Source organism: Mandrillus leucophaeus, unplaced genomic scaffold (assembly GCF_000951045.1).
Source record: "Mandrillus leucophaeus isolate KB7577 unplaced genomic scaffold, Mleu.le_1.0 Scaffold235, whole genome shotgun sequence".
Lineage (NCBI taxonomy): Eukaryota > Metazoa > Chordata > Mammalia > Primates > Cercopithecidae > Mandrillus > Mandrillus leucophaeus.
In genome coordinates this window covers 686906-708695 of record NW_012102421.1, presented here as the reverse complement: position 1 = coordinate 708695, position 21790 = coordinate 686906, and the positions used below count along the sequence as shown (strand labels likewise).

Here is a 21790-nt window from a genome sequence, read left to right as displayed (position 1 = left end):
TTTTTTTTTTTTTTTCTTATAACTGATACAAATAATACATTTTCTCTGAAGCTCGCATTTTAAAGCCTGAGAAGTAGAATGCTTTACCAATGGCAAAAATCAATGACTCAAATACCTATGAAGTGGATACTGTGAATTGTCCGTCAAACTCCACCCTGTCCTTGTTCTTAAGGAAGAGTTGTAGCAAGGTCCGTAACGACACAGTTAGAGATGACATTTCTTATCCTCATTTGAAGGTAGGTGTGGCCACGTGACATTCTCAGACTGGAATATGAACAGAAATGTATAATTTTTAGCCTGGGCCTCAAGACATTAGATATATGATCCTACAAGCTCCTTTTTCCTTCACATGAGGTAGATCATGGAGTTCCTTGACCCAGCTTCAACCATGCAGCTGAGAATAATGCCATAGTGGATGATAATAAGTTAGAAAGTGCACAGCAATAAGAGAAAAAAACCTGGGTTCCTGGTACAGTCTTTGTGAGAAAGAAGCAAATTTCAGTGTTCTTTAAGCCATAGTATTTTGGGTCCTCTATGATAGAAAAGTTTATGTTTACTCTAATTCAGATAGTACATACATATGATTGAATGATAGCTGGATGTTGAAGAAATGATGGTAGGGAAAGCAAGCTCCCTGTTTTCCACCTCCCCGAACCAAACCCTTTAAAATGTTTGCTATGGTCAATATTTTTGTATCTATTGACTTTTATTGCTATTTTTAAGTTGCAGAAGACATTTCCAATAAAGGAAGCACTAGTAGTAAATGGTCATGTTTATCACGTAAATTTTTTCATACTTATATTCCTTTTCCATTTTGACATGGCCGGCCAAATTTTCCCACACATAGCACCAACATTTCACTTGAAAGGCCAAGAAGCTTGTACTTCAGCTCATAGAACTTCAGAAGCTTGTATTTTGGCACCATAGATCTTAAACTCTGGAAGCACAGAGAACACATTACCATATTTACAAGTAGAAAAATATTACTAATCCAGAATCATCAGAGGTAGCCTTATAGATTAGAGCAGCAGCTCTCAAAGTGTGGTCTGAGGACCACTAAAAAGCCTTTTCAGAAAGTCTGTAAGGTTAAACCTATTTTCGTAATAATATTAAGATGTCGACAGTCGGAGGCGGAGGCTCGCGCCTGTAATCCTAGCACTCTGGAAGGCTGAGGCAGGCGGATTACCTGAGGTCAGTTTGAGACCAGCCTGGCCAACATGGTGAAACCCCGTCTCTACTAAAAATACAAAAATTAGCTGGACGTGGTGGCGCATGCCTGTAATCCCAGTTACTTGGGAGGCTAAAATAGGAGAATCACTTGAACCCGGGAGGCAGAGGTTGCAGTGAGCCGAGATTATGCCACTGCACTCCAGCCTGGGCGACAGAGCAAGACTCCGTCTCAAAAATAAATAAACAAATAAATAAATAAATATATCACTTGTCTTTTTCACTTGTATTCTGCCATAGGGGTACAGTGGAATTTTTCAGAGGTTGTGTGACATAGAATGAGGCCATCACTCTGATGGCTAACGAAATGTGAGCTGGTATATTCTGGTTTTTAAAATTCTTCAGTTTTAACTTCTAATATAGTGAACATCACAATATATAGCCCACATAAAAACCCTTTAGGGTCTTCAGTAATTTTCAAAGCGTATAAAGAGATCCTTAGTGTCTTTGTTTGGGTTACTGTAATAAACCATAGACTGGATGGCTTATGAGTAAAACAAATTTATTTCACACAGTTCTGGATCTAAAAGTCTGAGATCAGGGTGCAGCATGGTCAGGTTCTGGTGAGGGCCCTCTTCCACGCTGTAGACTGCTGACTTCTCATTGCATCCGCACATGGTAGAAAGACAGCAGGAGAGCTCTCTGGAGACTCTTTTATAAGGGCACTAATCTCATCCATGGGGTCTTCACCTTCATGACCTAATTACCTCCCAATGGCCCCCACCTCCTAATATTGTCACATTGGAGGTTAGGATTTCAATATATGAATTTGGAGAGGACAATATTCAATATGTAACACCAAGGGTAAGAATAAAAAGTTCAACTTCTCAATAGTGATTAAAGCACAGTTTCTTTTCATTACTTCAAATACATACAACTCAGACAGTTAGCATTCATTCAGTTGATTATGTACCAAGTCAGAAAAAATGGTATTTTCTGGTACCCCTTTCAAAAGAACAGTTTATATTTTGAAGAAACGTCCAAATAATCTTATTTGGGATAACAGCTAAGAATCAGAAAAACCTGAGTATGATCAAACTGTAGCAGGGAAAGGAGCAGGATTCACTTGTTAATTTATTGTGGGTGGAAAAAGAGCAATGGACCCAACATCGGGGTGAAAGCCATCAGATCCTGTAGTGTGATCCCTCTTAAATGTCTGGTATAAAGTTAATGAACTCATGAAATGCTTAAGGACAGAGGGTTTGGGTAGTTAAAAGTTATAGGCTGAGCTTCTGGTCCCTATCAATATAGGCATAGTCAAAGAACAAAGGTGATAGAGGAGTGTTGTGGGAATATATGTGGAGGGAGAGAGAAGCAGGAAAGTATTTGTGAATAACCTTTCAGGGTTCAAATGGACTAGAAGAAAAGAGGCTCTTGACTTTAAAGGCTATGAAACTGGGCCTTCAAGGCAAGCTTACCTAATTTTCTGAGGGCCATGCAGTCCCTAGCTAACAACCTAAATTTCTGTAATACATACAGAAATGCACATATATATATACACACACAAATATTTATGACATAAGAGATACTATACTAGGCTATCTAAGACACATGGGCCTTTTCTAGCAGCTTAAAGTTTAGTGTGAGAGCAAGACTGTATCCAATAACTGTGTAGAGAAAAAACTGCCCAAATAGATGTATAAACAAACTACTATGGGAAGGTTCATATGAGATCTAATATGTACTCATTGTTTATAATTTGTACATTTGCTGGTGTCAGGATCCTTTGGGAACAATAAGCAGAATGGGTAGAGACGGAGTCACTGGAAGAAGAGATAACACCAGTTAAACTGTGTTGCTGGTCCTACTTACTTGTATCCTGTAGGCAGAACTGTGGTGTCATGCTTTCTCTGATGGTTATCTCCTTGGCTTAATAGCCTAGTTATGGCTGTTTGCTTAAGCACACACACGCACAACCACACGCAAGCTCAAGCAGGAAGGGAAATTCACGAGGAGAATACAAGGAACCCAAGAACAAAGAAGAGAGTAGCTGGACTTCCTGGAAGACTGGAGCCAGCAACTATTTAGACATCGAGAACCAAACCTGCTATATTTCCTCTGCCATCCTGCGACCACATATTATCATCTCTGCTTCTCTGAACATGACTAGATTCTCCTATCTATTAAATCTATTGACTTCTCTCCATTTCTACTGCCATGACCCGACTTTAAAGTACTACCCACGCCTTTTCTGCCTAGAAAACTAACACAGCCCCCTAATTTTTCTCTCCAAATCGACTCTTGGCCATTTCAAAACTGTTTTCCTCATTACAGCCATTTTGACTTGTTTAAAATGAAAAATTCATTCAATGGTATTTCCATTACTGCTATGATAAATATCAAAATCTTTTTTAAATTTTATTTTTTGAGAGAGGGTCTTGCTGTGTTGCCAAGACTGGTCTCTAACTCCAAGCCTCAAATGATCCTCCTCCCTTAGCCTCCTGAGTTGCTGGGATTACAGGAACAAGCCACCCTCCCTGGCTTTCAAAATCTTAAACATGGAACTGGATTGCTATTCACCCACATTCAGTACCCTTCATTGTGGTACCGCTGTCTGTGCCCCCTTGTTGCTCTCAGGCATGGCAAAGGTTTGGCTGTTGAAAAGAGAAAAAAAATGTGAGCCTATACTTTAAGAACCATGCTTTACCACTTTTCCTTCTGCCATGACAATGATGTTAGATTGGTCAGTCAGCCTCAGTCCAGAGTGAAGATGACATGGAGCAGAGCCATGTTAAGCATGCAGGATGGGAGGTAAATAAACCTTCTTGTAGACTACTGACAAGCTTTTGGAGTATTTTGTTACACAGCATAACCTATCCTATACATAGGATAACCTATAGCATAGCCTATCCTGATACATATGGTCTATACACTCTTACTTATTCCCCCATCTCTTTGCTATAACCTACTTAACCTTGCAGTAATTACAATAAAGTTTCCCCCAACCACATTAGAACTATTTATCTATGTTATTCTCTCTCTCTGGAAGGCTGTTTACACCTTTTTTTCCCCCCCGTTAACATTTACACACTTATGAGAACTCAGTTTAAGTGTGAAGTACTTAGGAAAAGATTCTCTGCCCTATGTTTAAAGTATTATGAATTTACCTTATCATTGTAACTGTTTTACCAAACTACAAGTTCCATGACAAAAGTGACCAGGTATGCTGTGGTAATCATTATATTCCCAGTGATAGGAAGAATTAAATTTTTTTCTCGTTCCAAAGAGCAGTTTTTCTGCATCGTTGTGTACCTGGCAGAAAATGGCCATCCAATCCATAGAACAACACCTTGCCACTCTAGACTGCCAATTGATCAGCATTCCAATGATCTGTTTCCAAAGTCTTAGAGGGAAAATCTGATCAGCTAAACCTGGATATGGTCTATCAGTGATCTAATCATAGTTTACTGGAAGAGGTATGTTAAGCAGAGTCAACATGGCTTCAGAGATATCTCTGGGAATAGGAGGAATTCTCAGTCAAGTGGATGTGGACTGAGCTGACATTCTAAAAAGCAGCTACTGTAGTCACTATAGCTGACTACTCTTCTGTGTTCTTGACTTTATCTTAAGAACCCTGTTCTCAAAATTATCTTCAGAGCTCATACAAGAGAATGATTTCTGCAAGGCGGTTTCTTAAGAAAAGGGTGGTGACCAAGTAATTCTTATTCTGTCCTCTGGAGTTTTGCCTTTCCTTAGGCACTCTTACTTTGATTACCACTGCTACTTCATTCTAATCTTTTGGAAGCAGGGGTGGGCTTTTTCTTCTAACACAAACATGGAAAACAACAACAACGAAAGGAAAACAAAACTCTCGTATTGATTCTCCATCATACTGTAGGGACAAGTTTGAATTTGCACAGTTTACAAATATTAAGGAAGAGCAACAGGGAAATACACAACGGAAGGCAATAAAAAATGTGACTCACAAAATAAAGGTTTCTGGCCCTTTCCCTGGATATATGGTTCCTGTCTCATTTCACTTGAAATTTAAGGAAAAAGAGGGCCCATATTATCAGAGTATCTGTTTCAAAAACACAGAAAAAGAAAAAAAAAAAAAACAATTGTTAGCTTTTCTAGAATTTTTCCTGTAACAGCTCATCTTTAAGAAAAAAAGATAACACTTTCTATTCAGTCTAGATTTTTGGTCATTTCTACTTCTTAAAGACCTTTAAAATATTTATGAAAAATTTAAAAAGGTACCCGCATAACTAGTGATACAATCCAGATAATTTTAAGGACTTTGCCCTCTTAAATGGATGCTAAAAAAAACTCTTTTTTTTTTTTTTTTTTTTTATTGTTAACGTAAATTAGACCACAACTTCAGAACTAGATTGAGGATTCCCTAAACACATTTGTAAACAGGGGCCCAATACAACCCATCTGAATCAAGCTGGTATGTGTTTCTATTAAAACTTTTTCAAGTGTGCTGCAGTCTGATAAGTATGATCCATGTCCTATTACATTTTTTCCCCCTCAACAGAGAATGTTACCTGGGTAGTAAATTTCAGCTTAAATGAAACTAATTTGCTGTTTAAATCATCACATATTTCAGATTATCAAGTAGTTTTAATATTGTTGGCCTCCATTTTGTACTACTTTCCCTAGCACGGCTAATCTCAGAAATAATTCCATAACTTTTAAAACTTTGTATATTTGTTGCTTAAATTTATAGGTAAAATGTAAAATTATTATTCCTTATCAACAGTGGTGTGTACCTATAGTCCCAGCTATTTGGGAGGATGAGTCAGGAGGATCCCTTGTCCCCAGGAATTTGAGGTTGTGGTGAGCTATGATCATGCCACTGCAGTCAAGCCTGGGCAAAAGAGCAAGACTGTCTCAAAAAAATTTTTTTAATTATTAACATTGTTTTAACATTAGAAGTATGTAAAATTTAAAGTATTTTTCTATGGTAAAAATTTAAGAGAGTCTAATGCTTTCAGTTTAATATCAATTTAAAGTTATTATAGTGGCATGGTGAAGGTTAAAATAAGCATGAATGGCAATTAGGAGACTTAGGTAATAGTCCCCACCTCTGCCACTAAGTAATACTGTTGTCTTGTTCCTAAATAGCTAAGGAAACTATTTGTTATTTTTTTCCTACCCATAATAGGAGTTAAGCTAGGTATTTCAAGTCACTTCTAGTTCTAAAATTACATGACGCTGAAATGTGAACATTTATATCTAAATTAATTTTTACAAACACTGCTCATTGACTGTATTTCTAAGCCCTTGCACAGTTAACTTAGTTCCACCATTATTAATCACCTTCCATGTGTATGACAGCCATCTCAAATCCATTCTGCAGTAAGCTGTGACAAAAACAAATCTGTAGGCCGGGCACGGTGGCTCATGCCTGTAATCCCAGCACTTTGGGAGGCCGAAGCGGGCAGATCACGAGGTCAAGAGATCGATACCATCCTGACCAACATGGTGAAACCCCGTCTCTACTAAAAACACAAAAATTAGCCAGACGTGGTGGCACGTGCCTGTGGTCCCAGCTACTCAGGAGGCTGGGGCAGGAGAATCACTTGAACCTGGGAGGTGGAGGTTGCAGTGAGCTGAGATGGCACCACTGCACTCCAGCCTCGTGGCATAGCGAGACTCCGTCTCAAAAATAAATAAATAAATCTGTGTGCATTCAATGCCCCTGAATTGTACACTTAAAATGGTTACAATAAATTTGATTACGCATTTTACCACAATAAAACATGCATGCACACACACACACACACACAAAAGCATGCAGTGCTCCCCTAACACTTTGTATCTATTACTTAAAATTATTGTTGTTTAGATGTAAGTTGGCTTCCCCAAAGAATTCTCCAGTCACTCCAAGGATAAGGACCTCCTTTTTTTTTTTTTTTTTGAGGCAGAGTCTCACTCCAACCTCTGCCTCCTAGATTCAAGCAATTCTCCTGCCTCAGCCTCCGGAGTAGCTGGGATTACAAGGCGCACGCCACCATGCCCAGCTAGTTTTTGTATTTTTAGTAGAGACAGAGTTTCACCATGTTGGCCAGGCTGGTCTCGAACTCCCGACCTCAGATTATCCGCCTGCCTTGGCCTCCCAAAGTCCTGGGATTATAGGCGTGAACCACCGCACCTGGCCGGATAAGAACTCTTAATCCTTGCTGTAACTCCAAAGCCTAGGACACCATCTGGCTTCTAGTTACCAGGAAAGGTAATCATATCCTGGCCTTTCCAAGTGTTCTTTCACGTAAATTTAATTATCACTTTCAACCAAGGCAATATATTAGATATATAAATAGTTGTAAGACTTGTGAAGTACACACCAGAAAAATTCTTTATCACACACATATGAGTTAGAATTCAGAAACTGTGGCCACAGAACTCCAGATCTTCAATAGATGTTTGCTGAATTGATATATGAGACTTGAGAAGGCAAAAGGATAAACATAAGTCCTAGCATCAGCCCAGCAGATTTACACGGAGCGTGTGACAAGTACGTAATATTACGCTTCCTAAGAAGTATGTCAACGAATGTCCTTCCTAAGTAGCAACCTACCTAAATAACCCTTACCACTTTCTCCAGGTAGTTTTTAACAAAGGAATTGCACCGCAGCTTCAAAAAATTGAAAGTTACGTGTTTACCTATCCATTCACTGCTCAGACAAAACAAAAACAAAAGCTACCTGTGGGAGACTTCTAAATTCCTTAATACTACAGTGTCATTAAAAACAAACACCTAGATTTACTCTACTTAGCTATATGTTATTAAGTAGTCAGGTTAGCTTTAATGCTTACCACGACAAGGGAAGTTGGCTTTTTTCCTTTCCCGAGGGTAATCCCGTCCCACCTCCTCCCTCTTTAAATAAAGTTAAAGCAATCCAAAAAACCAGCTAATGAGTTCTCCAGCACAAGAAACAGTAGTTCAGCTTCAAGAAAAAGGCATCTTAAAGGCTGTGCATTAAAAGTTGCCAGGGATGCAGCCGCTTACATTTCATGAAAAGTACAGACCAGACCCGTTTAGCAAGCTGCGCACCTTAACTGGTCCAGAAGGCGCGCTGTGGGCTGGGGAAGAGGGTGAGCAAAAGGCAAGATTACTAGTTTGGGTTGATGGGGATGGCCGGGCAAGGGGAGAACAGAGGAGTAATCTGTAAGATCTGAGTTCCGAAGCTTTTTGGGTTGTGGAGGTTACAAAAGTGCCTGTTAAAGTTAGGCCCAAGCTTCGGCAAGGTAGAACTGGGGGGAAAAAAAGAAAAAGAAAAAAAATAAAAAACCTAAAAAAACAACAGCGAGCAGGCTCCCGAGTTCTAGTGTTCAGTGAGGCCGTTAACGCAGCAGGAAAGTAGGCGTGTGTTTTCTTCCTCTTCCCGCCTCCCCAGAGACTCCAGCCCAGTCCTTTCCCCTCATTTTCACCCCAGCCGAGTCCAATGGCTGCCCTCGCCGCGGAGTCGGGTCGGAAGCCGCCCCGCCCCCTCGCCTTGCTAGCCCTGGGGAACCCCTCTGCCCCACCTTCCCAGCCCGATGAGAGGCAGTGACTGCCGCCGTCACGTGTGCTGGCAGCCGCCAAGTGAGGCCGCTTTTGCGACGCGGTGACAGCCAAATGGTGCGACAGGAGGAGCTGCAGCCGCGGCCGCAGCGCCCCGCACGGAGAGACTTGAGGCGGCTCCTGGCGTCGCCCAGAGGGAGCGACTAGGCGAACAGTCCGGTGCGGGCGGCGGCGGCGGCGGCGGGCGGGCGGCGAGAAGAAGCCCGCTACGAGTGCCCTCGCTCCCCCGCCGCTCTCGATGAACCGGACGGAATAAGCCGCGCCTCCAGCAGGGGCTGCGCCTCCATGAATCCCTAGTTTTTGTGTTTTTTTTTTTCTTTCTCTCCCCGTTCCTCACCCCCCACCCTGAGCCCCGTCCCGCCTTCTCCCTTTGCCAGCGGCGGCCGCCTCCAGGTGCGGAGTCCATACCGGAGCGCAATGGCGTCCAACCCCGAACGGGGGGAGATTATGCTCACGGAACTGCAGGTAAGGGCCGCGGCCCTGGCGAGAGTCGCTGGCTGAGTAGACAGGGAGAGAGCCCTGCGCGGCGTCGGGGACCAAGGAAAGCCCTGCGGCCGCCGCGCCCCTAGCCCGCTAAGTGCGGAAAGTCCGGGATGTCACTCGGGAACTGCTTCCCTCGGGGAACCGCTTCCCTCGGGAGCCAGACCCTCTCCCCCGCCAAAGCCCTGGCCTGCCACCGCTTTGCTTTGATTCTGCCTACCAGAGGGAACCCCATCTCTGCAGCCCTGCTGCAGCTGGAGCCTGCTCTCGCCCGGTCCCTGGAGAGGCCGGCCCGTCGCCCCCTCCCGCGGTGTCAGAGCTGCCCGCGAACGCCCCTGTCGCCCCCTCCCTTCGCGCGGCTGGGCCCCGCCCCGCCTTTCCTCCGTACTCGGCTCCTTAAACTCTTTTGAATGACTCCCAAGCTGTTTTCTTGTCCCTCCCCCTCCCCTCAGACTCCGCACAAAGAGCGCCCCCATAACTTCCAGCCCCTAGACAAGTTTTTTTTAAAAAAACGAGTCTCACCAAATGCTTGCTTCACTTCGCCAGCCCTCTTCAGGTGACAGAATTTCTTTCCTCTATTTTGAGAGTTATCGTTTTCTTTTCCTTTTTTTTTTTTTTTTTTAAACTAAGTGATAGATACACGGTGCGTTTCTCGGCTACCCCTGCCCAGATCCGGAAGCTCAGATGCTGATGCTTTTCAGACTTTCATTTTCCCTCTCATTTGAGCACCAGAGAAAGAGCTATATAAGTTGTTTACTAATGAGAAAGGGAAAACATTGGGCACCACATGTCTGCAAAAGATAAGAGCAAAATAGATCGCTTAGTTAAGTTCATGTCGAGTAGCAGTATTATTATTTTCCCATTTCCAGCTAAATATTTGATGATGTAGGCACGATTTTCGTTTTTAGATCTCTATGGTGTACATGGGGACTTAAGCTACCCTGTCGGGTTTTTCATTACTTGGCAGTGTTCCAGAAGTGTTTACATCTGAATTTTAACAAATATGTTAAAATTTCATGTTTTTTTGACTTAAAAGTTATTTTGCTTTATTTTAATATAGTTATCTTTTAGCTACTCGAAGATTGTAGATGGGAATTAGGGAAAAAAACAGCATGCTTGCATGTCTTTTTGTGTGTTGGACAGTTAATTTTTTTAAAGAAAGACTAAATCTAGAAATTCTGAAACAGTTGATTCTTGATGTCAAAATTAAGTATTGCAACTGCATCTAAATTTCTTGTTTAAATACACTTTTTAAGAAATCTCTTTATAAGTTTGGTTTCTTGTGCAGTCAGACGTAAGGTTGAAAACGTTGGTATAATAGTTGATATTCCTCCACAAAAATAGAAATTGTAACAATGTATACCAATGCAGTGTTGCACATTTAGAATCCTTTGGTAATGCAAAGCTGAATTTCATATCATTGAAAATGTTGCTATGTAATATTTTAATTACAGTTAGCCTTTTATAAGCAGATCTTACAGCATACCACATTTGCTAAATGAGTGTAATTTACTATTTTATTAATAGTACATATTTTGCATCAGCTTTTAAAATAGAGATGATGTGAGGCAAGTGAGAAATACTTTACATTACCTGGTCTTGAACCATGAAAAACATACTTTGGTTTTGATTGAGAAGGATGATAGGGTCATTTTTCTTTTGAATTGAGCAGTGTTCGAGTTATAATATATTTGGCATTGTTACTTGTATTTTATAGAAAGTTGGCATAAAAGACACCTACTTCGGCACTGGAACTGAAAATTATATTTTCATGTGTATTAAAATACAACATTTAGGATCTTTTAATTAAAAAGATCAATTTTGGTAATAACAAGGAAGCAAGCAAAGAAGGAAGAAATTTTCAATATGATGACTTAGAAATACGACCAAAATAGAGGAACACCTAAAGTTAAGCTTCTAGATAAACTGAAATATAACCCCTTCCAGAAAAAAGAATAGTTTTTATTAAGTGTTACCTTATAGGTTGTCATATATCCAAGTCATTTTCTTGGTTTATTTGACTCCCAGTTTTGATAAAAGTTATTGCATTTAAACTTTATCGTGTTTATTAAAATTTTTGAGAATATTACTTACATCAACACTAAAGATAGTCATAAAGTTTGCTTCACCAAATATTTCCATCCGTTCAAACATTTTATTTCATTGGGTCCTGAAACTTAGTGTACAGTAACCAAGTATTTATTAAACTTTCGTTTCAAGAATCAGTGTTTTTAAAAGCTTCTAAATTGTTTGAACTTAGACTGAAATACTGTTTAATATGACATTATTAATTCTTTTCTGCCATACAGATTTTAAGTATTTAAGAAATTCTGTAGCCAGTTTTAAGATGTATTTAATGGTTAAAACTGTTACTTTGCTATGTATCCTGTCTCAGGAATACTTGTTTTACTCTGAAAGTTACAGATTACAACCTACCTTTAATGAAATTGATATTTATTTAGAAATATATCCAGCTTTTCATTATTTTTTCAAATTGTAGAATTTGAAATACTCCACTGCTTGAGCTGGAATTAGCTTTTGGTCGTGGAAAGGCAAAGTAAGAAAATCTGAAACGACAGTATTCTGTCCTGTTAATTACTGTAATAGCATGGAGTAATGTTTTTAAGTATTGGTAGTAATTCAGGAGGTTTATTCAACAAGGAAGCGTTAATAAACTATGTAAACTTTGGTGGCTAGAGGTTTCAAGGTATAAGGAAGAATATTTACCGTAATAAAAATAAAAATTGGCTGTTTAAAATGGCCAATTTCTAATTTTTATCTCATAACTAATTTGTTGTGTTGTATTCTCTTTATTTTTTATTTGAAGTATAGCAGAAAACTTAGACATTTTTGCAATGCCAAAGAAACTAAAGTTTATTTCCAAGGAACCTGGATTAATGAAAACTGTAAAGAATCTCAAAATGAAAGTGTTGGCTACAATGGTAATTTTGTAGAATGCAGACCAAATATTGAGCAGTGTGCTAATAAAGCTATCTTGTTGATTATTGGAGATTCATTTTCTTCATCAAAATGCCCAATAAAGTGTTGGTCTGGGAATTTTAAATTCCATTCTCAGCAGATTTTATTTAGATAGAGGTAACTTGCTCAAGTGGAAAGTTGAGATAGTTACCCTTAAATTACGGGGGTTAATTTCACCAAACGGTTATGTAGTATCTACCAAAGCTATGTTGGAGGATATAAAGATGACAAGATAGGTTTTTGCTTTCCAGAAGAGAGTATAGATAATTGTACTAGAGGATAATTGTAAGAGAGTACAAACAACATTTTAAAAATTATTTGCTACATATCAGACATTGTACTTAGTATCCTATACACCTCATTTGATCTTTGCAGCGATCCAATAAGGTGGGTGTTATTTTCATGTTGTGGATCAGGAAACTTAAGTTCAAGAATATTAAGTAAATTGCTTATGGTTACATTGTGTGTCTGAGTTTGAACCCAGGTCTATATGTTTCCCATTACACTATTTCTTTTTTTTTTTTTTTTTTTGAGATGGAGTCTCGCACTGTCACCCAGGCTAGAGTGCAGTGGTGCGATCTCTGCTCACTGCAATCTCCGCCTCCTAGGTTCAAGCGATTCTCCTGCCTCAGCCTCCCGAGTAGCTGGGATTACAGGCACCTGCCACCACGCCTGGCTAATTTTTTGTATTTTTGGTAGAGACGGGGTTTCACTGTGTTGGCCAGGCTGGTCTTGAACTCCTGACCTCATGATCTGCCTGCCTCGGCCTCCCAGAGCGCTGGGATTACAGGTGTGAGCCCCTGTGCCCGGCCCCACTGTACCATTGTTTAAATTGCCACAGTTCTGGGAAACTATAAATATTTTGCATCTAATGTTATAGTGGTGTGAACTTTCTACAGATTGGCCAAAAATGTAATTTACCAACATTAACTTAACTTGTTAGCTCCATCTGTAACAAGGAAAAATGATTTCTACATTCAACTTGGTAGTCTATAATGTAGCAGTGTTTTATTATTGTAATTACGGTCTAATATTTCACAAAGAATCATAGTACAAATAATCTTTTTACAGGATTTCTTCATTAAGAATTACTGTTTCTCATGAAAGGTGTCACATGCTTGCCCAAAACTTCCCAAAAGATTTGACATTACTCTGTAGACTGTCTGTGCTTTGCTTTAAAATTTTATACTCATATGTAACCTAGCTCTTTGTTTGACACTTAGTAGGAGCACAATACATTGATGAGAAGGCTCCATTTGTCACCTAGGATGAGGGATGTCTAGATTATTTTAAGAGAAGTTCATTATAATCTTTGACATATGAAATTACGTAGTTTTCTTTAATTTACGTTTCTAATCCCTTTTCCCAAAAATATTCCCTTTAAAAGTACTAAACGGATTTCTATAATAGTTACATCGTTCTTCCATATAGCACACTGGTAGTTTACTCGTTTAATGGAAAATTAGAAGGTGGTGTCTAATTTTGCAGTGACACTGGAAAGTGGAAGGTCTGAGTTGGGAGGATTACAATTTTAGGGTGGTTTGGGGGATGGTAGTATGAGAAGGTAAGCCGGGTAGTTAAGACAGACTTTACATTGTTTTCAAATTAGAAATGTAATGCACATGTATTACAGAAAATCCAGAAAATGTGGAAAAGCACAAAAGAAAATAAAAGTTGCTCATAGTTCTGTCACTTAAAGACTGACAGACTTTTCCCACCTAAAAGTCCCATGGCCGTAGAGTCCATTTTTTCTTTTTTTCCATCTCATTTTACTTACTAGAATTTTGAAGAAAAATGAAGCTCAGAGAGTTTTAAGATAGAAATCACAGTAGTTTAAAAAAATTTTTCTTGCCTCCGGTTCTAGATGAGTGGATCTAATTAGCTTTTTTTTTTTTTTTTTTACTTTTTAAATCTCAGAATATTTCAATTATGAGTCACTGCTTTATTAAGAAGAAAAGTGCAGGCTGGGCGCGGTGGCTCACACCTGTAATTCCAGTGCTGTGGGAGGCTGAGACAGGTGGATCACGTGAGGTCAGGAGTTCGAGACCAGCCTGGCCAACATGGTGAACCCCTGTCTACTAAAAATACAAAAATTAGCCCGGTGTGGTGATGTGCGCCTGTAGTCCCAGCTACTGGGGAGGCTGAGGCACAGGAATCGCTTGAACTTGGTAGGTGGAGGTTGCAGTGAGCCGAGATCATGCGGCTGCACCTCCAGCCTTGGTGATAGAGTGAGACCCTGTCTCAATGAAAAGTGTAGTAGTATGTATTTAGTAATAGACAGTAATGAAGTATAGCAACAATTTCTTTGAATATATCAATACCGTGTGTTTTTTCAGCTTAGGTTTGATGCTGCTCTTATAGACTACCACGATGTTTGTAAATTGCAGCGCATACTTTACTGAATTAAACTTGCTAAATAACTTTCTAAATATTTCTTGACTACCAAGTAAAAGTCTCTGTGTTAAACTAGTGTTACTAAATGATGGCTCTACCATGGTGGTTTGTTTTTTTTTTGGTCATCTCTCATTAGTATTATAGAGATTAGGTCTAGTGTCTTGCAATTCCTACCATTTACATAGTGTTGAAATAGGGAGAAGTAGGGACACCTTCTAGACATCATCTCTTTATCCCAGAGCTTAGCATCTGATTCCTTGGGCGCTCTTATTTCTGCTTTTTGAATTTGGCAATGGTAAATTTTCATGCCACTCATCAGAAGTATGTTTACTTTTAAACAAATAGAGTAGTAGTTTGTCAACATCACCTAAAATAATGTTACTTCCATATCATAAATGGTATTTGAATAAAACAGTTAATTATACATTATTCCCTCATAAAATACAGTGTGCTGATAATTGTCAAATGTCTATATTATTTCAAAAACCAGTTTTACTCTAGAGTGTATGACATTTAATATGATTTACTTTTGATATACAGCAGAGTTCAAACTTGACAGCAAAGTTGAAAACTGGTTAAAAGCTTCAAAAAGATTTAAAATTGAGAGTGGGAAAAATATACTAATGAAAAAGTAATTCCTTAATAAAACAGAAATAGAGAACCTTTATCTTGATGCATGTCTAGCTTCTCTTAATTTTATCTGATGACATCTTGTTTGAAACTAGCTCTGTTACCATACTTGGCTTTTTTTGCAATCACAAAAATGAAATTTGTGTGACATTATATACATAAATATTGCCTGTAAAAAATGAAGATCAGGAAAGCATGGGACAGTGTACTTGATGACAGTAAACACCTTAGATGTGAAGGTAGTGTTGAAGTGCCTCATAAAGATGAGTGGATATACAAGACTTATATAATACTGTTAGGATTTATCTCTTTTGGAAATTTGACAGTGACTTACCAAATTGGTGAAAGTTTTACTGCCCTGGCTCATATATACCTTAATTTAATGGAATGTAGTTATGACAAAATTTGGAATTTATTTTTGATTATAGAATACATACCACACAATACATGTGCTGAAAGTTTTATATATATATATATTTTATTTTTGAGACAGGATCTTGCTGTGTCACCTAGCTTGAAGTGCAGTGATGTGATCTCGGCTCACTGCAACCTCTGCCTCCTGGGCTCAAGTGATTTGCCCACCTTAGCCTCCCGAGTAGCTGGTACTACAGGTGTGAGCCACCATGCATGGCTGATTTTTATATTTTTTTGGAGAGACGGGGTTTTGCCATGTTGCCCAGGTTGGTTTTGAACTGCTGGACTCCAGCGATCCACCTGCCTTGGCCTCCCAAAGTGCCTGGATTACAGATGTGAGCCACTGTACCTGGCCTGAGTATCGTATATTTTATACATTAATCATGTCGTTTTCCCTTGCCTGTAGTTGCTACCTTAGGGATTCTCTAAGGAGGTGTTTGTTCTCCCTGTTTCAGAATTGTCATTGAACAAATTTTATGCAACTTTTGGATTTTTAAAAAATGCATTAAACATCAGGCACACTGCTTGGATTAATCGTCTATCAAACATTTTAATAAGTACTCATGGACCACCACTCCCCCTCTCTCAAAACAAGCTAGGAGCTTTAACCTACCTATAGTTTTCCTCTATTCTATCCCTCTATTTCCACCTTCTTGTCATCTAGGTCATCATTTTTGAGTCCTGTGTTCATTCTCTTCCTTATATAGTAGTCCCTCCTTATCCGCGGTTTCAGTTACCCATGGTCAACTGTAGTCCAAAAATAGGTGAGTACAGTATAGTACTATAAGATATTTATAAGTACTAAGATACTTTGAGAGAGACCACACTCATAACTGTAATTACAGTATAGTTATAATTGTTCTATTTTATTATTAGTTGATTAACGCTTACTGTGCCTAATTTATAAATTAAACTTTAGCATCAGTATGCATGTTAAAGGAAAAGTGTATATACAGTTAAGTACTGTTCATGGTTTTAGGCATTTACTGAGGGTCTCTCGGTGGATAAAAGGAGACTACTGTGTATAGGTTAGTTGGACATGTAAATCTAAACGTCTTTTAGTTGTTTGTATAGAATTGTGAATATAATCTTTTTGAACTTGATTTTTCACCTATTATAAATAAGATTGATCCACATTTTTGCATGGTGCTATAGTCATTCATTTAAATTGCTGTGTAATATTTCATTGAGTGAAATATTCATTAACTCTCCTTTGGTGGATGTTTGGATATTTATCCACTCTCCCTTGGTGGGCAGTTATTTTCTGGTTTTTGTTTTGTTTTGTTTGTAATTATAAGCAAAGATCCTATGGACAGTCTGTGCATGTTTCCTACTGTGTATGTGCCACAGTTTCTATTATACACCTAGAGGTAGCATTGCTACCTCATAGGGTAGGTGAATGTTCAACTTAAGAGATGATGCAGAACTTTCAATATGGTTGCACCAATTTATATTCATATTAGCAGTGTATGAAATAAAAGATCCTTTGGTTATCCATCCTCTCCTACACTTGATATTCTCTTCTTAAGTTTTACACATCAAAAGGGTGTAAAATGTTGCCTTATTTTTTATCTTGATGCACATTTTCCTGGTTGTCACTGATGTAGAACACTTCTTTTTAAGTTTGCCGGCCTTTTTCATGTGGCTTCTTCAGTGAAATTCCTATTTATGTCTCTTGCCTATTTTTGTTTTTCTTATTGGTTTATAAGAGTTCTTTATATTGCTTATGTTAATCCTGTGTGTACATTGTGAATGTCTTTCAGTTCCTAACTTTTTCACTTTCTTTTATTGGGGTTGTGTGGGAGGGACAGTTTTAAATGCTTTTACCTTCTTTGGCAAATACTTAGAATAATTTACATCATTATCATCAACAGGCTTGCATTTACTATCTATTGTACATTTGGAATAGAAAGAGTGAAGTTATATTAATAGTTTATGGCCTGGGGATTTGTAAACTATCCAAATGAACAACTATAGGAAGTTGTATAAAATAGTGTATTGCTTCACACATACTAGGCGCTCAAATGCTAGGTTAATTTAGTTAACGAGTAAATTCAGAAGCAAAGAAATAGCAAAAATTATACAGTTCATCAATTGCTTATTTTCCAATTCCATATCTCTCCGTTGCAAACTAATTATTAGTCATTAATAATATTTTAATCTTTTGTTTAAAGGGCAGTATATTCCGTAAGATTATGTGAGCAGTTATTTAGGTATTTTCATAGCTTGCCATTAAAATGCTGGAGTTGATCAGATTTAATACTGGATATAAAGCAAAATATTAATCGTCTGCACAGTTTACTAGTATTTACAAACTCAGAATCCTAAATACAGTTTTTGTCATTGCTGTGCATCTTTCGATAAAAAAAATTCTTAAGTCAAATTTGTCCATTATTTATCATACAGTAAGTCCTCACTTGATGTCATTGATTGGTTCTTGGGAACTGACTTTAAGCAAAACAACGTATAATGAAACCAGTTTCTTTTTTCTCATCAGTGTTATAAGGAAGTGATATTATAAACAAAGAAACATTAGCCAGAAGTGGTGATGCACACCTGTAGTCCCAGCTACTTGGGAGGTGGAGGTGAGAGGATGACTTGAGCCCAAGAGTTAAGGCTGCAGTAAGCTGGAATCAGGTCATTGCACTCTAACCTGGGGAGCATAGTGAGACCCTGTCTCAAAGAAAAGAAATGATATTGACAAAACAGCTTTATTAAAGGACCTGCAGCACATTGTTACTCTTAAAGTCACAGTTCCAAGAACCCATCAACAGTGTTAAGTGAGGACTTACTGTAATTGCTTTTCATGCCCTTTTAAATAAATTATTTCCTATCCTGGGTTTAAAAGATAGTCACACAAGTTTGCTCCTAAGAATTTTGCAGTTTTATTTTTTAGATTTAAGTCAGCTTATCTGGAGTAGTTGTTTTTTAATAGACTTCATTTATTTAAAGCAGTTTTAGGTCCACAGCAAAATTGAGAGAAAGGTCTAGAGATTTCTCAAAAACCTGCGTCCCTACATATGTATGTATACATTATCGATATCCCCCACAAGAGTACATTTGTTACAGTTGATGAACCTTTATTGACACATCATCATCATCCAGAGCCCAGAGTGCGCACATCTTGATGTTGTGCATTCTATGGGTTTGTACAAATGTGTAATGACGTGTATCCAGCCTTATAGTATCATACAGAATAGTATCACTGCACTAAGCTTATTCTCTGTGCTCTACCTATTCATCCTTCCCTCTCCTCCATCCCCTGGCAACCACTGATCTTTTTACAATTTCCATAGTTTTGCCTTTGGGAAAATCTCTTGCAGTTGGAATCATACAATGTGTAGCCATTTTACATTGGTTTCTTTCACTTAGAAATAAGCATTTAATTTTCCTCCACGTCTTTTCATAACTTGATAGCTTATTTCTTTTTAGTGCTGAATAATATCCCATTGTCTGTGTGTACCCCAGTTTATTCATTCACGTACTGAAGGACATCTTGCTTGCTTCTAAGTTTTGGCAGTTATGAATAAAATGCTATAAACATCCTATGTAAGTTTTTGTGTGAACACAACTTTTCAACTCCTTCGGTTAAATACCAGGGTGTCCAATTGTACGGTAAGAATAGATTTGTAAGAAACTCCCAAACTGCCCTCCAAAGTGGCTGAACTATTTTGTATTCCCGACAATAAGAGTTTTTGTTGTTCCACACCATCTCCAGTATTTGGTGTTGTCAGTGTTCTGGATTTTGGTTATTCTAATAAGTATATCGTGGCATCTCATTGCTGTTTATTTAATAGCTTTGATTTTTGAATATGGAGATAGGTCTGAGTTATTTTAATGTTTAAAAACATTATTTTGAAATGTCTACCAGACTTCTTTATAATGCAAATTTAAAATAGAGCACTTTTCAGCTTTTAGGATAGAAACATCTGCAAATAGCTTTATTAGCCTAACTCTGACTTGCAAATTTGATAAATTTTTGCCAGTTAGAGTTACATCATGCTAGGTTATGTATTGAACTGTACCTGAACTTATCCTTACCTAGCTCAGTAATACCTCACTTTTTCCTTATTATATCAATTTGTGGTTCTTTTTTTTTTTTTTTTTTTTTTAATTTTATCTCCTGAAGCTTTGGGTCAGTAAAGGTCATCCTTGTCTTAGCTCTTGTTGACACCCATCCCATTCTCCAGTTGTGGCTCATACTTTTAATGTTGTTTTCTGTCATCCAACCTACTCCTGCTCCTTTCTTCTCAGCATATCACTCATCTCTATGTAGTGAGTGATATGTGCTCTTCAACCATGTGAGTTTCCTCAAGTTTTCTTGTCTTTACTTTCAAATTTCTTGGAATTTTAGCCATCCTTTTTATTTCTACTGAATTTTAAGAAAAAATTGCTTCTTCTTGCTAAGGTTATACTTTCCTGGACTTTTGCTTGCTCTGGAATATCATGTTTTACTCTTTTGCAGGATGGGGCTTTTCATTGTCCACTAGCTTTTGGCTTAAAAATAAGTTCACATCTCATGTTTTTATTATACTCTTTAAATACTGTTGTACCCTCAAATTTCTTTCTTTTTATAAGAAATTTCTTAGTTGCCTTGTCTACCATTTATTTAACTTACTCATATATGACTTCTGTCTCAGTTATTCTGTTGAAATAGTTTTCTTAAAGGTATCATGACATTCTGTTGCTTCTAGTCTTGAGAGGAAATTGGTACTGCTCCAGCTTCCTGAAACTAATGTTAATTAAACTTTGAAGACCCTGCACAATATTGGTTACTTTTCTTTCATCATACCTGCCTCTGTTTGTTACTACTGCTTTTGTTTGGTAACTCCTTTTCTACCTTAAATGTTCCACCTATTTCTAGCCTATTTTTCCTTTAATTTATCCTTCAGATTAACCACCAGAATCTGATTAACCACCAAAACCTTGTTTAGTAACAGTTGTGGAAAATAGAAAACCACTTAAATTAGCTTAAGCAGAAATTGGATTTTTTGGAAAGCTATGGGGACGTTATCAGTTAAGGGTAAGACGTATAGCCAGATCCCATGGGTACTAAACGGGAAACTGGATGCTTTCTTTTTAGGGCTACATGTTCTCTTTTCTTTAAGTATGTGTACTGCTTTGTATCTCTGTATACTGGTTCTCTTTGCTCTCTTCCCTGTGGTCTCCGAGTGGCACTCCTAACTTCTAAATTTACATTAATTCTATAAGTTCAGGGCACATAGACCACAGCTGACTGAGTTGCTATATGTCACAATTCTAACTTCTTAGATGAGAAAATCTGAGTGGCCTTAGTCAGTGGAATATATGTCCCTGATCCATCTCATCTAGATGTGTATAAGAGACAGTAACTTCTTAGATGAGAAAATCTGAGTGGCCTTAGTCAGTGGAATATATGTCCCTGATCCATCTAACTATGGCAATCGAGGGATGAGATTCTCTGGTATCAGTATGGCTTCAAGAAACCTCTTGTGAGGTTGGGACAGACTATTTTCTGAAAAGGGATTCTAGATTGAGAATTCTAGGGATTCTCCTGCTTGAAAGTTTCAGCAACTTTCCATCAATTATAGAATAAAATATATTTATACTTCTCATCATCTGACCCCAATGTTTTCTGATTTTTCTCCCTATTTATCTTACATTGTAGAATATTAAACTATTTACATTTCTCTGAACCATACTCCCTATCTTTGCAAATGCTGATTCTGACTTTAAGAATACTAATATTGCTTGTCTGAACAGCATTTGACAAATTGGACGATCCTTAAAATTCTGATAAGAAAATCATATTTATTGAATATATGAATATGTTTATATCTAATAAAAGTTTTACTGAAGATATATTTTTGATTAATAAATTTAGGGAATTGGTCATGCAGCATTTTGATACATTTGCAAATTAGCCTCCAATTTTACAGCTCTTGTTATTGAACATATCACTTAATATGATAATTGTTACATGTCTCTATTACTTTCAAGACAGGAACTAGGTCTTACTCCTCTTTATGTCCCTAGCAACTGACATATAGCTTATGCTTAATAAATATGTGAATAAATAAATGAACAGATTTAAAAAAGAATTATATGACCAGCTAACCCGGTGAAACCCTGTCTCTACTAAAAAATATAAAAAACTAGCCGGGCGAGGTGGCGAGC

The 21790-nt window shown here is 38.0% G+C and overlaps 1 protein-coding gene across 4 annotated transcripts in view; it reads left to right on the top strand.

Annotated features, from left to right (window-relative positions):
- The first annotated feature begins 8688 nt into the window (after positions 1 to 8688).
- The window catches only part of PKN2 (protein kinase N2), a 170488-nt gene continuing 157386 nt past the window's right edge, over positions 8689 to 21790 (top strand). For 3 of the 4 annotated variants that reach the window (XM_011982081.1, XM_011982082.1, XM_011982080.1), the window contains exon 1: positions 8689 to 9202. In XM_011982081.1, coding sequence (XP_011837471.1) covers positions 9155 to 9202 — 48 coding nt within the window. In that variant the 5' untranslated portion in view covers positions 8689 to 9154. The remainder of the gene's footprint in view (positions 9203 to 21790) is intronic. The other variant, XM_011982083.1, reaches the window with a different exon arrangement.